The following is an 18257-nucleotide window of genomic DNA, read 5'->3' on the forward strand; positions in this document are numbered from 1 at the left end:
ATTTGTTACAAAGTGTCTCACTAGAAAAAGATCTCCTGTAAAACATTAACATATCATCTGAGAGCCGATGAATTGTTTTAAAATGATCTGCGAAGGTCAACTTGCAATCAATTTTGACTCCCAAATATTTAATAACATCAACGAACTTTATTCTTTTTCCTTGATATCTAAATCGTGGAGCTCTCACTTTGATCCCAGCCCGCGGGAAAATGATTGCAAAAGTTTTTTCTAAGTTCAATTCAAGACCCTCGCCGATTCTCCAGTTTTCCAGTTTTAACATAACATTCTCAAATGATTTCTCGAGTTTTTCCAATGATGCACCATACATCAGAACAGCAAGATCATCTGCATATGCAAAGTTAACATCACTGGGGAATTCCAAAATAAGAAATTTGTTTAATATGATATTCCAGAGCATGGGAGCACTGCAGGAGCCCTGCGGACAACCAATGAAAATCTCTAGTTCTATCTCTGCAGTTTCATCCTTAAAAGCATTAAACAAGATTTTGCGATTGTTAAAATAACTCCTATAACATTGAATCAAATTCCTTGGCAATTTAAGGCTAATCATGGTTTGTAAAATAGAGTTCCAGCACACTGAATCGAATGCAGACGGAACATCCGAGGACAGCAGCACTACGTGATGCGAACGATTATAGCTTCTAATAAAGTCAATAGTATCATATAATGCATCATCTGTAGAACAGCCAGCTGTGAAACCATACTGTCGCCGACTGAGCATCATTCTACTATTCAGGTAAAACTTCAATCTCTCAACCAAGATTCTTTCATACACTTTTCCAAAAACACTCAAAAGTACAATTGGTCTATATCTGTCATTCTGCTTTGGAATTAAAACAACTCGACCGATTTTCCAATTTCTTGGAAACACATAAAATTTAAAACAGTAATTAAAAAGCAATATAAAAATATCCAGATATGTAAAAATTAAAATCTGAACAAATATAGGATTAAAACAGTCCGGGCCCGGAGCGCTTCGACGCCTCATTTGTTCAACTGCACTTCTTATCTCTGCCTCTGTAATTACAGCGTCATCCAATGGACAATCAGAAATTCTATCCTCATCTAATGAAACATTCCCAGGTGCTCCCAATTTGAGTGATTGCAAAAGCTTTTGTCTATTGAGTTCAATCAAATTGTCAACGTGCTGAGGATTATACAGAGCAACAGCACGTCTCACTTTTTTAGAGGCAATTCGATAAAAACCATCATAATAATAAAGATTATTAAGAAAAAATTTCTTCTTAGTTTCAAATTTTGTCTTCCGAATTAGACGTTTATAAGTTGCCAATTCTTTTTTATATGCAATTTTCCTTTCATTACGTATATTGTCCGCTAAATTCAAAATTTGCGAACTTTTCCTCAAAGCACGTATCCGGCGTCGCATACAAGTAAGTTGTGGAGTCCACCACGAAATCTGCCTACTTCCCTTTTGTTTTGTTTGTAACTTCTTTTTAACATCGATAGACAGATCCTCAAAAAATTTTTCAATACAGTTTTCAATTGTATCAGAGTCCTCACACTTCAATAAATCTAATTTAAATCTCTGCATTATCAGAGCAATTTTATAACAATATCTTGTAATCCGGTGGACATCTCTTGTTAAAACAATCTTAGGAGCACAATGAATATTTTCATCATAATTCAACTGCAAATAACGATGATCACTAAGACTCTCATCCATCAGAACTTGCAGAGCTCCAGAATTGATAGACAAACCTGGTGAGGTCATAACAAGATCAGTCCATCCCTCACCGATGGTAGATTTGAAAGTTGCAGCAAAACTCAAATCATTTAGTAAAATTATATTATTAGAGACGATAAAGTCAAATACCAATCGCCCTCTTGCATCAATATCTCCTGCGCCCCAGCTTGGATGTTTAGAGTTAAAATCACCGGTAACAATGAATTTATTATAATTTTTCATCACAGATTCCAGTTGAGAGAGATATTCCTCTATGTGTTCTGCCGCAGAGAAGTAAACTGTAATGATGCCCAGTCTGCCCGAAGACAAATAAATAGAAATAGCTGTAATAATATCAGTTTCATGGTCTCGTGTGAAATCAACATCTGGTTTAGTTACTATAATTCCCGTTCTTCCTCCACTATTATATGCGGATCTCCATTCAGGATTTTGAAAAGCCAATTCAGTCTGTACCGCATAGGGCTCCTGCATACAAATTATTTCAGGAGAGGAACCAATAATCTCTTTAAGTACTTGGAGCTGGGCTTGGGCGAGTGCGCAATGATTTAAGTTTATACTCAAAATTTTCATACCAGACTCTTTCATGATTAATCTCCAAAAAACAAATATATTATAAAAATTCAATAAAATTACAATAAAATTTTACAATAAAATTCAATAAAACAGAAAAAACAGAAAAACTTGGAACCCAACCACAAATAATCAAAAAAGTTTAAAACTCACAATCAATATCTAGATGATCCTTCAGGAAATTTAACTCACTCAAGTAACATGGACAATTTTTATCCATGGCATTATGTTTCATATCAAAGTTAGTCTGAAATTTTTCATTAGAATAAGTACAATTAATGCAATTAAATTCTTTACTCAAGTGAGCCCCCGTACATTTGGAACAGCAAATTTCAGCTTGACAATTCTTTTTGTAATGACTAAACGAAAAACATCTTGTGCATTGTCTAGGTCTAAGAAACAGTTTTAGGTCATAATTTCTCCAACCTCGGTTAATACCTCTTGACGGTAATTGATCTTTCTGGCAAGAAGCGCTCACTAAGAATACTCTATGACTATGATTCCGATTTCTTGTTGGTAAATTGAAAAGAGGTCTAACGCAGTCTCCGGAACACAAACAATTTCTCTTTAAAAGAATTCCCAATTCCTCATTTGTAAAACTATTATCAACATCGTATACAATCACACGAGGCTTTATAAAGCGTTTCCTCCTAATAATCAAATTCTTTTGTAGGCCTTCATCATCAGCAATTGCTCTTTCCAGCCTCTTAACTTCCTCTCTATCTCCCAATTTCAATCTCAATTCACCTCTTTCTCCAAATGAAGACTTTTTAATATTAATCCCAATCTCTTCCGGTTTAAACTTACCGCAAATTTCATCATATGCGTTAATATCCGGAACCGCAGGTTTAATTACTATCGCATCCAATCCTTTAGCCGTGACCTTAGCATATGTAGGAGATCCATCTCCGTGCAGTTTCTCAAATTCGGAGGTCATTTCACTTCTCATTTTCATAATCTCTTCTCTCAAAGCAATTACTTCATTAGAATTTTCACATCCAACACACCCGGTAACTTGAGAGTTTTTCCTATCTCCAAGAACTCCAGCACAAGTCAAAATCATGTTTAGTCCATAAGTCAATTTGTCAGTTAAAGTACATCCAATTTTACGCTGCGCTTTGATTTTATCGACAACTCTATGTAAACTATTAACGATTTGCACAATGTCCCCTTCTTCATCTTCACTTGTATTAACCTCATCTTCTATTTTATCATCTGCATTAGGCATAATGAAATTATATTAAGTGGCCGGGCTCCAAATATAATGTATTAAAAACACATAAATACAGTTAAAAACATCCAATTGCAATCTTTTATGAAAACTCCGCACACTCTACATACAGACAGTTTAAAAAAATAATAATATACAAATCTATAACACTACAAGAATTTACAAAATTCTAAATACGCAGAATACTAATTTGCAATCCAACTACATTTAAAGCTTAATAAAAGCAAATAAAAAATATATGTTTGCACAATGCACGCTATACAATCGTGCTATGATAAATTTAAAAATCTCTAAAAATCAATAAAATACCACAACATTCAAAATTTCCTATTTAAATACATCAATATTACATAAAAGTAGCACAATAAGCAAATAAACAAATCCCACAATAAAATTCCATAAAATATTCAAAAATGGCCTAAAATACTTTTGAAACAGGCCAAAAAACATTCAAACATGCTTAAAATTGACTTCTACACAAAAATAGAAAAATCGACCAACGGGCCGAAAGTTTCATACGCAGGTGCACCAGTTTATCAATTAGTTACTCCTAGAAAACATAAAAAACAGTTTCAAAAGATTTTTCCACTTCGTAATAAGACTTGACCGGAAGGTGCAAAATACAAGGCTTTCGATTGTCAACAATCGGCATCCATTAAAATCCAACACCACTCGAAGTTTTAAAACACGTATTTCTTTAAAACCAAAAGAGCTAGAGCCGTCCTTTTTCATATATAGTTAGAGTAAGTAACAAGGTTTCTAAATATACAATCAGAAGTTATTTACACATAATATGTAAAAAGATATAAAGGAAAAAATAACTTTTCATATGCAGATGAGCTGGTTGGCCGACGCTGAATTTAAAAATCTTCATATCTTCAAAAGTATCCAGCATCCAGTAAATTGTAGCACCTTTTCGCCCTGAAGGCTGGGCTGAAGGTGTGTCCATTAAAGGTGACATCTTGTCTGAGTTGTAGTATCCTGGTGGTCGCTGCTTCCTGCGTGGCTCTGTGATAAAGGGGAGGGATGCCGGCTAGTGTTAGTGCTGCGGATGTCGCAGTGGTTCGAAAACCTTTGCATATCATAAGCGCGAAAGGACGCTGGATAGTGAGTAGCTGTTTTTGCTTTCTGCCCTGCATCGGATTTGCCCAGATTGTTGCGGCATACAAGCAGATGCGTTCTATGACGGTTGTGTACAGGATTTTGTTGATATGAGGATTCTGACCCCAGTTGATTCCTTGGAAAAGTTTGGCTTTTCTGGCTATTGCGTTTGTTTTGCTGCGTATGTACTGAAGATGGGGGATCCACGTCAGGCCTCGATCCCAGATAATCCCGAGGTATTTGAGCTCAGAAACGATCTTGATATTGGTTTGCTGTAGCTTGATACAGGGTTTCCGTGTTGGGTTGGTGCCTGGCTTTGGAATAATTAATGCTGCGGATTTATCGATGGAGAGCGTGAGTTTGAGTTTGGTGCATAAGGTGAAGTTAGTAGATCCTTATCTACAAGAAAATTATATTTAAACGTGCAGCCCTACTTTTCCAGGGCAGAAATACTGTCTTCCTTGGTCGGCGATTGCCCTCTGTCCCGTGATTTTAAATAGTCTGTAACGGCGAAAATTCTTTTCAAAAACTCTGGCGAACAAAAACTGCATTGTTCCAAAGTGTCGAGTAAGGCGGTAGTAGGGACGTTGTTCAATATAATGTGAATTTCAAGCAATGCTAAATTTTGTACAACTAACCGTATTTAATTTCCCAGGCATTTTTCCCAGGGCCCTTTTCTAGGCCACCTTGATCAGTTTAAATACTTTTTTCCGCCCTTTGCTTCTTCTGCTTCTTATTGTGATCTCCGAATGCTTTCGACTGAACCGTCTTCTTGTTATTTCCTTTTCAATCTTCCCCGATTGCCGATAAGGATACTGCTTATTTTTAGGCTTCTGTGAGAGGCGAAAACCTCGAATACTGGCGGAAATTTGTCGAACGCTCGTTTTCAGCTGTTCGTCTGCTCTGGAACTTCACGGCAAGCTGAAATAGATTTTTCAATGTCTATGGGTTCCTTATTTCTAGGAAATCTTGAATCGACGGAAGTAGACACGGCAAAATTACTTCGATTAGTTCATTATCCGGGCTTTTTCTATACAATAGATTGAATATTGGCATCTTTTTCAAAATAAAGTCAGTAAAATCTTTGGTATTTGTCTGATATTTTCTGAAGAGCTCTGCTTCCAGTTTCTCTCGGTCTTTGACTACGGGAAACGCTTTTAATAGCGCGGTTTTAAAATTTTCCCAGGTGTATGTTTCGGAACCAGGATCCCCCAACACGAATTTTCCAATGCCCTTAAATCAACTAAGGCCTAGCCTTTTTAAGTTAGCCGTAGCAATAGTAACTTTCTGCAGCTGGTTTACGGGATGTGATGTAAGGTGCAGCTCAGGCTGCTTGAGGACTGTCATTACTGAATCTTTGTGATCAAACGCAAAGCTGCTCGCATGGTTTTTACGATGAAACCAAATCCCTCCACAGGGTTTGCTGGTAGCTCAGGGATTTGTTAGGTAGGAAGGCCAGCGTTAATTTTCCACTTTCTAACGGCATAGTTCGTCTAAATACTTGGGCGCCAATGTAGTGTTTCTTCTCTTTTCTTGCTAAATGTAATGTCGAGGAACCTAGTGAACTACTAAGCGCAAAATCGCTTAATTCCGAGAACAGAAACGTAAACTCGGGAAGGGTTAATTACCCTTTATTTGCTCAAAATAAAGATTTACAATTGATCCCTATCAAAGGGCGTACAGAAAAGTCTCCACTTGGGCTTAAACTCAAAATGTAAGAAATACCGTATTTACACGAATGTAATGCGCATCGTTTTTGGCCAAATGTAATATTCAAAACTGGGATGCGCATTAGATTCGATGGCGCATTAGATTCGAGTGCAAAGTTCGCCGATGACGTCAACCAAATTTAAATCGTAACAATGGATTACTGTATTTGTCGACTAGATTTACCGTTACATTTATCGTTAACACATTATTGCATAGAGGATACAAATTGCAGAGTACGTAGTCACGAAAGGGAGGGCAAACAGAGGAGAATGTCATATGACGCTACTTTCAAACGTAAAGTAAATCTTTATGCTGAAAAAAAATGGCAATAGAAAGGCAGGGGAGAGTTCAACGTAGCTGAGAGCAATGTTCGCTTGTGGCGGCAACAGAAATTGGCACTGTTTGCAACTAAAGCTAGTAGAAAGAAATTCACTGGCTCTCGCAAAAGAAGACACCCTAAAATTGAAGAAAAAGTTTTGGAATTTGTACGTGAAAGGAAGAAAAATGAACAACCTGTGACTAGTGACACCATAAGAAATAAAGCAAAAGAGGAGGCTGAAGTTCTTGGAATACCGAAACATGAGTTTAAGGCTAGCCGTGGATGGGTGGATCGGTTTATGAAGCGGATGGGCTTATCTCTAAGACGCCGTACAACAATATGCCAAAAGCTTCCTGCAGATTTTGAGGAAAAACTATTAACATTTCGGCGGTATGTCATCACACTTCGGAAGGAAAAGAATTTTTCAATGGGGAAAATTGACAACGCTGACGAGACGCCAATTTGGTTTGATATGCCTCATAACTACACCATTACGGAGAAGGGGACTAAGGAAGTTATGATTAAAACTTAGGGATGTGTAAAACAACGCGTAACAGTGATGCTGGCAATAACAGCAGATGGGTGCATACTTCCCCCTTTCTTAATCTTCAAACAAAAAACAAAGCTTAAAACCCCTAAGAATGAAAAGCTGTTCCCAGATGATGTCCTGATTCGTAACCAAGAGAAGGGGTGGATGACGAAATCATTAATGCTTGATTGGCTCCGAAATGTATGGGAACGCCGTCCCAGTGGGCTCTTCAATCCACCATCAATGCTTTGTCTGGACGCATTTCGTGGTTATCTCACCGACGACGTAAAAAAGAAGACGCGCAGCCTAGGCAGTGATCTTGTAATCATTCCTGGAGAGATGACGTCTGTGTTACAACCACTGGACGTTAGTATAAATAAACCTTTTAAGAGGTACGTTCAGGCGGAGTACGAAAAATGGTTTTGTGAGCCAAACCGTAAATTGACCTCGATAGGAAAAATTAAGCGTACTGCACTGCACATTGTTGCACACTGGGTTTCTGCTGCCTGGAAAAGCATCGAAGATACAATGATTGCGAAATCTTTCAAGAAATGCTGCATTTCAAATTCATTGAATGGCAGTGAAGATGACGTACTCTGGAACGCCGAGGATGACGATGGTGACGATGAGGAAAGAAGAAATGAATCTGCTTCTGACGAAGAGAGCTGCGAGGATTCCAGTGATGAAAACATTAGTGAATAAAGACGATTACTATTAATCACGGTTTGTAGAAACTGTTAGCTATAGAAATGTTACGATTTATTTCATGTTCATATTTTACGATAGATACCGTATATACGGTAGTGGTAATGAACAATGATTGTTTCACATAACAATAGCCCACTAATAGGTTAATTCTATGTTGTGCTACTTTATGTATAAATCCATTGTTGTATAAAATATGGTATCTAAATTTAAATAAAATTATCATACCATTGATTGATAGTTTATATACAAATCCATATTTGTATAAAATAAGATTCAATAAATTCCTCATACCATTGATGCGCATTACATTCGCCGACAAACATTTTTTTTTTTTTTTATTATTTAAAGTTTTAAAATGGGGATGCGCATTAGATTCGCATAAATACGGTAAGAACTAACTAAAGAGATTTAGCTGAAGCTAACACAATTCTAAACTAGTTGGCCCGTGATATTAACTTAGCCAGAGAACCTTTCAGAAGGCACGTAATACGGCTGATCGTAATAACAGTTGGAGAGATTAGCGGAAAGGCAAACGCGCGCTATTCAGGAATCCTTTCTCGCTCTCCCGAGGTCAGCGGAATTTTGACTCTGGTTCTTTCTACTTCTCATTTGCATTTAACGCGATTCTAAAAACTCTTTCTAGTAAGGAATTGTAAGCGGAAGCTAGAAGAGATAGGAATGTTGAACTAAATTAAAAAAACTGTTATAAAATTAAATTATACTTTAGAATTTAATAATTTTATTTTTAAAGTTTGTAATAGTTTTACAGCTTATCTTTTTCTCTCTTTGTGTGTGCATGTATAAGAGAGAGAGGGAAAGCAACTATGAAGTGGTGTGGTGGTCTTTGAAAGCAACTATGAGGTGGTGTGGTGGTCTGCACTCTGGGCGCATATCCCAGAGGTCCGTGGTTCGATTCCCGGGGAATGCGTTGCTCATTTTGCATTTCTCTTGCTTCAAAATAACCTAATGTCTCTACAGTGGCGCCCGAACTAAAAGGGTGGTGGATGATGATGCTCCACACCCATAATTTGGCGATTGGGTTTCCTAAAAACTCCAGTCGCCCTTTAAAAGTGGAAGTATATAAAGTATTTCACCCGCCTTCTTGGCATGCCTTAGTGGTGTGGTAGTCTGCACGCTGGGCGCGTATTCCAGAGGTCCGTGGGTGGTTGGTTCTCGGCAAAGGAGTTGCTCATTTTTCACTTCTTCCTGCTTCCTAATGTCTCTACAAAATGAGGTTTATCTTAGTTCTTAAAGAGCAATGTATAATGTTAAAAAGGCAATAAAATATCTATTCTGTTTTGCCAAGATTACGAGTCAAGTATGTTAACATGTATGTGTTCTTGATAGTCAGCAATTTGATATTTAGAAATAATCTGGCTATTCGTATACCATTTCCAAGTGAATAACCAGTGATAATCTAGATAATCACTATGTGTTACTTACGTCAGAGCCTGTGTGGCTGTTATCAGGCAATTTATAAACTTTTTCTACGTGAAATTTCGCACATTACAGCATAAAAGCAAATTTTGTACACCAAAATCGATAATTATAGACAAATTAACACTAAATTAAAATACAAAGGAATATGCATAAAATTAGAGCAAAGCAAAACACAAAACAAGTAATCAATACAAATAAATTAATAACACACAAAAGCACAAAATAAATTAATAACAAATATTTACATAATTTACTCCTCGATAAATTTTAATTTTCTAAGCTTTTCCTAAAGCAGAAACCTTGATTATTCAGAAAAAAGGCAAATTTTAAATTTCAAAATTCCACATCTATTAAAAATAATAAAACTTTTATAATCTGAATCTATCAGTTTTTCAAAATCTCAAAATGTCATTTATGTTTTCTAGGTTTATGCTTGGCAGAGTACATGTCAGTCCAGTCCCAAGATCTGTCTTCGGTATACAGTTGCTGTTACCAGGCATCCAGTGAAGTTTTGGCCTTTATCATTGGTTGGACTTCATTAATTTCCCAGACTGCTCTGGTGGCAGCCATCTGCAAAGTTTCAGCCATCTTCGTCAACCACTGGACGGAGAACGCTTTGCAGAAGTTGATGGAGAACGTCCTCCCTTTATATATCGACTCAGGTCTGTCTGTACTTTTTGCCTTAGTGTTTACACTCTTCATTCTGACTGGGCTTAGTGAAACGTTTGTGTGGTATCTCGTCTTCATACCAGTCACGTTCATCTTAATGACAACAGCAAGCGCCTTAGCTTACACAACCAATAGCAAAGTATTTTCGCTGTCCGCTTATTTCCAATTGGAGGAGGTGCAAAATATTCCTGAAGTAAGTGTGAAACATTAATATGAATTCTAATAGAAAAACTGTTCTTGTTATTGTTTAAAAAGTGATTTGTTAAATACTATTATACATAGTGCATCTTCACAATTATTCGGCTGGATTTTTTTAACAATTTCCGTTGCAGCTGCTAAACGATAACTGGTATTAGTAAATGGCAACACATCTGAAATTGCTTCGATTAAAACATTCCTGAAGTAAGTGTGAAACATTAATATGAATTCTAATAGAAAAACTGTTCTTGTTATTGTTTAAAAAGTGATTTGTTAAATACTATTATACATAGTGCATCTTCACAATTATTAGGCTGGATTTTTTTAACAATTTCCGTTGCAGCTGCTAAACGATAACTGGTATTAGTAAATGGCAACACATCTGAAATTGCTTCGATTAAAACAACGTTCCTTAATAAAAAGCAAGTTTAAGAGGACCCCCTTGCTTTATTTAGAGCAGCGAATATTAGCCATTATGAATTTTAAAATAGAACAGCGAACAATGTAACTGTCGTTAAGCCGCTTACTACAAAGAAAAGTGTAACTTTTCTTTATCATTCACCTTACTTGCTATATTTGCCACTTACTGAGTACTGTTCTTTCCTTTGAATTGAAATTTTACTTCAAGAGGCAATATTTTGAAAGCATTTCAGGAATTCGGAAGTACATAACCAAATGGCATGGAAAACTTCCAAGAATCCATTTCTAGCAAGGCTTCCACAAGCTCTGTGGGCGTAATAAAATATACACAGCATTAAGAGAAAAATACTGTTACGTTTTTCTCTTCCTGCTGACACCAGTTGTTGCGTTATTTTCTTCCTTCACGTTCGTACGGGGTTCGTAGATTTGGAGTGAATAACGACGACACTTGATGAAGTATCGAAACACACTTTATTAGTCAGTATTGTGGGACAGCTCAAAAACACGTTTTACAGTTGTCGATGAACTACTACAAACACGCTGGAACAATCAGCGACACAGCTTTCACACTGTCAGGCAATAACGGTGGAGACAAGCTTCCTGCAAAGCACCCGACTTTGCTTTCCGGAGTACAGCTCCCAACTCTGCTTGGTCGTTCTCGGAACTACACGTCCTCTTGTGACTCTCCAAGCTACAACCCGCGATGCACTCGACGACACACGAGTACAGCTCCCGACTCTTCGGTTCAGTCGTTTCCGGAGCTCAACACGCTCTCTCGACGATGCACTAACCACGATACACTGCCAGACTCCTTCGGTTCACTCGACGACCCACTCGGCACTCGCTGGCCGGCTGTCAAATCGATCGACTCCGCAGGGTTTGACTCGCTAGACGAGACACACTCTCTGTCGATGAGAGACACACACACTGACTGCGGACCAGCAGGGTTTATATAGCTTTCGGCTTGTGTTCGAGAACATTCTGGGCTAAACCGGTAAGAATTCGTTCCAGAAGGTTCTCGAACCGTCCATGGTATTTTGTCGCCAAATGACAGCAAATGGACGATTTCTCGCCAAATGTGGCAACCCTGCATTTCATGGCAACCCTGACCCTTGGTCAGAAGCATAATTCGATGCAAACAAAACTTTATGAAACAAACATAAGGTATAAATAAATAACATAACTAAAAAACAAATATTTACACTATGTACAATTTACATACACAAACTAAACACATAACAATTTTAAATTATATACATTAAAGTTAAAAATGAATTTCAGTCTTAGTTTATTCACTAAAATATACCTGGGTCAAATACTTTTCCACTGCAGTTCTCAGATATATTTATGTTTTGCATATCACAGTCTGAAGATTCAGTTCTTTGAGACTTTCCATCCTCAGAAAGATCTGAAACAGTTTGTTCACCACTCTGAAGTTTTTTCGCATCATGTATACAGTTCACATCGGTATTTTCAGCAGCTGGTACATACTCGGTTTCCTCCGTTTCCTGGGAACCAGCTCCAAATTTTGCATCAGAGTCATGAACGGAGCCCGATTCTTCGCAAACACAAGTATCCAGGTTTAGAATCAAGTCCTTGTCCGCACAATCAGCACTATGAGACGCACACATAATTTGCGAGGTGAGTGAATTTTCTTGCAATACTGGAGTACACTGATTAAGCTGTACATCAGCTTCTCCCATCTCTGCATCACATGCACTTTCAGATGGTTCGAGACTTGCTGAGTGCGTTTTCATAACTTCACTATCAGTTTCTAGGAACTTGACAGTCGCATTTTTACTTTCTTCTATCTCTACTTCAGGCACGTGAGAATCAAAATCTTCCTTCCCGTCTTTTATTTCTTTATGTTTTCGTTCTTTTTCTTTAATCCCGTTAGATATTTCATCGATTATTTCTGGATCTTTCTCAGGCAGTTCGTTAGCTACTTCTTTCATTTCTTCATCCTTGGATTCTCTAGATGCCACTACTGTCATTTTCACATCTTCTTTTATGGCTCCAGTTTCTTCTGCAAGCTCCACTTTCAGCGGTTGGAGTCGCTCTCGCACTTTTTCTTGGCGGACATTTATTTCTTCCCGCTGGGCTTTCTTATCTTCCAGTCCGGCTTTCATCTCTTTCAGTCCGGCATTGATCTCAGCTGTCATCTCTCCATATCCAGCTTTTTTCTCTTCATATCCAACTTTTATCTCATCATATTCGGCTTTTATCTCAGCACATCCGGCTTTTATCTCATCTTTCATCTCTTCCTGTCGGGCTTTCAACTCGGCTAAAAGGTCCATCGAAGTCTTCATTTCTTCCGCCATGGCTTTCTTCTGCAGGCGGGTCACTGGCATTCACTCGCAAATCCCACTTCTGACACCAATTGTTGCGTTTTTACCCCACTCCTGACACCAGTTGTTGTGTATTTATCCCACTTTTGACACCAGTTGTTACGTTTTTCTTTTCTTCCTTCACGTTCGTACGGGGTTCGTAGAATTGGAGTGAATAACGACGACACTTGATGAAGTATCGAAACACACTTTATTAGTCAGTATTGTCAGGACAGCTCCAAAACACGTTTTACAGACGTCGGTTAACTACTACAAACACGCTGGAACAATCAGCGACACAGCCTTCACACTGCCAGGCAATAACGGTGAAGACAAGCTTCCTGCAAAGCACTCGACACTTCTTTTCGGAGTACAGCTCCCGACTCTGCTTGGTCGTTCTCGGAACTCCACGTACTCTCGAGACTCTCCACGCTACAACTCGCGATGCACTCGACGACACACGAGCACAGCTCCTGACTCTTCGGTTCAGTCGTTCCCGGAGCTCAACACGCTGTCTCGACGATGCACTAACCGCGATACACTAACAGACTTCTTCGGTGCGCTCGACGACCCACTCGGCACTCACTGCCCGGCTGTCAACTCGATCGACTCCGCAGGGATTGACTCGCTAGACGAGACACACACACTGACTGCGGACCAGCAGGGTTTATATAGCTTTCGGCTTGTGTTCGAGAACATTCTGGGCTAAATCGGTAAGAATTCGTTCCAGAAGGTTCTCCAACCGTCCATGGTATTTTGTTGCCATATGGGCGATTTCTCACCAAAAGTTCTTCTGATTCTGAACTTTAACCGTGGATCTTTGATGGACATAACTATTCTTCAAATATGGGAACCCTGCCTTCCCTTGCCATTTTATGGCATCCCTAAAACTGCTTTGCGGGAAAGCCATCTCACCGCCTTGACATTTCGTAACAATACGTAGAAGGTTAAATAATGATTAAGTTATATTCTTCAAATCTAAATTTTTTAAGAATTCGATCCTAAAAATTTGTATAGGTGCTATAGAATATATACTGTATGTAATGAATGCTTCATAAAATACTTGGTGATATGCAGTAAGAATTCAATCCTAAAAATTTGTAGATGTACTATAGAATATATATTTTGTATGTAATGAATACTTCATAAAATACTAGGTGATATGCAGTAAGAATTCAATCCTAAAAATTTGTAGATGTTCTATAGAATATATATCTTGTATGTAATGAATATTTCATAAAATACTTAATGATATGGAGAAAGTTATGTATAATTGAACATCCCTTAAGTGACCGATTATGGGCCAATGATCAAAGTCATAAAAATTAATCGAATATGATAAGCTTTCGGGCAGGAATACGAGAAGGGACGGTAAAACTTAAACCGAAAAGAGCAGGGCCCCAGCACACTTTTGGCTTTTAAAATACCTTAAACATAAATATATTGATGATTTGCACGAAATAATATGCATTATGAAGTAAAAACAAGTATTAAAAATAAAATTTAATTTAAATAAATTTTACTTATTAGTGGAAATTTCACACTTTTTACAAATTAAAGACATATGCTCCATACATATGTGACTGTTACATAAACGGCAGTAATATCTAAGTTTTCGGTCTTTTTTGTTGGGACAGTCTGAACACCGTTTACTGCAGGTTTTAGCTAGCTTCATGTGTGGCTCATCGCAATTGGCCAGTTGATAATTTTTCTTTCAAATTTTTAGAAAGCATAGGTATTTTGCATCTTTTTTCAATGTAGTCTTTCAAAAGCTAAAGTCCTAATGACTTTTGTAAATGTCTTCTGATTCTGAACTTTAACCGTGGATCTTTGATGGACATAACTATTCTTCACTTTATTGAAACTACATTTATTATCGTAAAGATATTCAAGCTATAGAATTCCATTCTTGATATTTGAGAGAGAGATAACTATTCTTGATATTCCCAGCTGTAGAATAAAAGGCACTCATTTCATCAACTGCATTTACTATACCTTTTCTTAAGTTGTAAAATAATATTATTTCTGGTTTTCGAGTTCCTCCAGAGGATTCATCAACATCATCATCATTGTGCTTCGCTATAATAAGTGCAATACTCGTAATTCTTTTCGGAAAGTAGGAAACGATAGTAGTGTCTTTTTGGAATGCAAAATGTGATACACGGGTCTTTTGCGGTCACAGATTCAAAAGGTATTTATTTTTTAAATTTTTCTCATTAAACCGACTAATGTAATTTTTTTTTTTTTTTTTTTTTTTTTTGTAAAAGTTCTTGAGAAAATTAACATCATATGTACCAATTTTCCACAGTTAAACTATATCCAGAATTATATAAATATTCTATTAAACGCTTTGCAACAGAGCTTGAGCTATTGTCAACTTGATAAAGACCGTTTGGTAGCTTTCCTGTACATAGTTTTCCATATTCCAGGTATAAAAACACTCTGGAATCTTTCAACGTAAATATTTTTAGCCGTACTTAGCTGGCTTATTCAGTAAATACTGTCTGGATGTGCATCGTCCTCTAAACGGCTCAAGCCTTTCATCAATGATTACATATTCGCCAACGGTATAGGCTTTTTGGGCAGTTTTGATGAAATCTTTCAAAACAAATCTCGAAGCTAGTTTATCCTCCAGTCTTCTATCACGAATGTCATCAAAGTGGAGGCCTCTCGTGAAATATGACCGTTTTGCATGACATTCTTTTGTAAAACTTTTTCATGTTAGATCCATATGTTGTTCAGAAATCTTTCATATTTACATGGGACAATATATAAAGAGTTCTATTAGCGCTTAAATTTCGCTACAGACATCTCGCTTCCGAACGAATTTATCTCGAATTGAGCCGATATGTATATTTGTGTTATTTACTAATTCACTGATCATCTCATTGTCTATTAAAACATTCCAGGCATCAAATGGTGTTTTTGCATGCTTCGAATAATCAGCATTGCCGGTAAGCTTAAGTATTATGCTTTTTGAAGATATTCTAACATTAGCTTGAAATATCTGCTTTGACCATTTAGTTCCATCTTTTCCGTAAAAAAAGTTTTCAGACACACGAGTCCGGTCATTTTGATCTGCGCTTTCTTCCTCACTTTTTGACGATAATTCGTGACAAATAAAAGTTTTCATCATCGATAATTTTCTCCCCTTCTTCACTATGATCTGTAGAAACTGTTTCAAGCGAATGTCGCAATCTTTTCTTTTTCGTAACGAGAGAACTTAGTCATGTTAAATAAATTACAGGAAAAAAATAGCTCTTCCTTTTTTAAACGAGTAGGCGCCCGATTATCTCACAACCGTGGGAGCCGAATTCCACGAAAGGACCTTATGAGCTTTGACTGCAATTTAGTCCACTTAAAGAATCCGACCTTCGATTCAGCTATTGAAGGTTTTGTCCATTTTCGAAGTACAGGGCTTTCAAATGTGCTGGTGGGCATGACATTCTCACCGCGCTTTCCGCCTACTTAAAATCGATAGCGTCTCCTGACACAGGATTGACATGACATCTCAAAAACTATATTTGATTCTGTGCAAGTTATACGGCTATTAATTAAAATTGCTGCACCATGAAGGCAGTATACAACAAACACCTAATTTGCATGAAAAGTACTACATGCTGTGCTATGCAAATGATTAACATTTGACCTAATGATTGGCAAATAATTAGCAATGACCAACGCCAGCGCATGCGCACAAAACAGGTATGAGTAACGCCATCTACACTTTTTAAATGGGAAGATTACTCAGTGGGTGTCTCACCCTTATTATTACGTCAGAAACATGACCCTTCATGACGACTTAAAAGTCGAGCCGATAGCCAAGTATTTTCATAAAGCAAATGATGGATTTTTCAAGAATGCGATGAAGTGTGAATTTTTAAAGTACTTTAACATCTTTCATAATGAAATTTCAGTGGATGATCACCACTGACCCCGGCCCTTTGTGGTTTTCATGATTGCAGAAAATAAAACATTTCCTACATAATTCTGGATAAGACACCCTTCTTTAGAGTTTTATTTTGTAAACATCAAGACTTTCTGGAAAACTTAGCGACATTGATAAGAGCCAGCCACTTGAGAGAATAACCTTCCTCGTGATCACGGACTTGTGTTTTTTCTACGTTATTGTACGGACTTAAATTTATGTTTTACAGCTTTATTAAACATAGTAGAGCATTACAAAATTATATTTTTCATATTTTAAGTGCATTAATTAACTGAATTTAATTTTTTTCATCAATTTTCAATCAGATCGCAGCCAGCGAGAGGACTTCTTAACTCCCACGTGGCTTCAGCTACGGACTTTGATTTCTCTGCTGCTCAGATGAAATTAGACTATTTATTTCATCCTGTAAAATGTAAACAGCCTTATTTTATCCAGAATATTATCGGAATTGCTGTTTTCAGAAGTGATTATTTAGTATCACATATTTTCTCCCAGATCTAACTTGCTAAGAACCTGCATCCAATAGGAGGACGTCGCTACTACCATCTGACATGAACTCTACACATTTCATACCTTTAACAGTACTTTACCTGATATTATGGAATTGTAAATACGTAAACTGAGCAAAAAAAGGGACAGTTCTATGTCTCCCGCTCTACTAGGCCGATTGACGAAATTAAAATTGCGTTTTTCATGTCTCGAAAGTTCGACTTAGGATATATATTTGATTTATATATAGGTGTTCTAATATAGGTATTTTGGCACAAAATCAGACTTTTTCTGAAATGACATGCCAATTTTTTTTCCATATTTCGATTCTACGACTCAAATTATACCTAAATGCTAAATTTTGTAAAACTGGATGCAAAATATAAAAATTTATCTTGGCGCCATTTTCTTAGTTTGCGTACTTGGCAAACTTCTTAATGCATACCAACCTATTTTCCTCTCCTTTTCGCGAACGGGCTGGCTGCATGGGTGTTTTCGTAGTTTTCCCCATGTGTAACCTGTATACGAGCAGTTTCCCTTAGAAAGTCCTCCACGAAGGCATCTCTCCCCTTAGGCAAATAGCCCTAGTGTGCTTTGCCATAATTAAATACACCACACCACACCACCTTTCCTTTTCTTCATTTCCCACGAGTGAAAAAAAGTCATAGTTCATTATTTCAAATAATTTTAACCTAGTGCGTAAACCACATTTGGCGTTATTATCGCTTATAACAAATATACCAAATTTCAAAACGCGCCAGTATGTAATTTCACGCATATCCTAAGAAATTTTGAATAAAAAACTCTAATTTTTTCCATGTATGCTTAGGAATACATCTAGTTTAAGATAATGGTAAACATTTTTTGGTTA

At 37.2% G+C, this 18257-nt stretch overlaps 1 protein-coding gene across 1 annotated transcript in view; it reads left to right on the forward strand.

Annotated features, from left to right (window-relative positions):
- The window catches only part of LOC118205932 (uncharacterized), an 82318-nt gene that overhangs the window by 35746 nt on the left and 28315 nt on the right, over nucleotides 1–18257 (forward strand). Inside the window, exon 2 of the mRNA XM_085823993.1 lies at nucleotides 9760–10196. Coding sequence (XP_085680119.1) covers nucleotides 9760–10196 — 437 coding nt within the window. The remainder of the gene's footprint in view (nucleotides 1–9759; nucleotides 10197–18257) is intronic.

The sequence above is a fragment of the Stegodyphus dumicola genome, chromosome 1 (assembly GCF_044657685.1).
Source record: "Stegodyphus dumicola isolate Sdum_Otavi_A_Nest chromosome 1, ASM4465768v1".
Taxonomy (NCBI): domain Eukaryota; kingdom Metazoa; phylum Arthropoda; class Arachnida; order Araneae; family Eresidae; genus Stegodyphus; species Stegodyphus dumicola.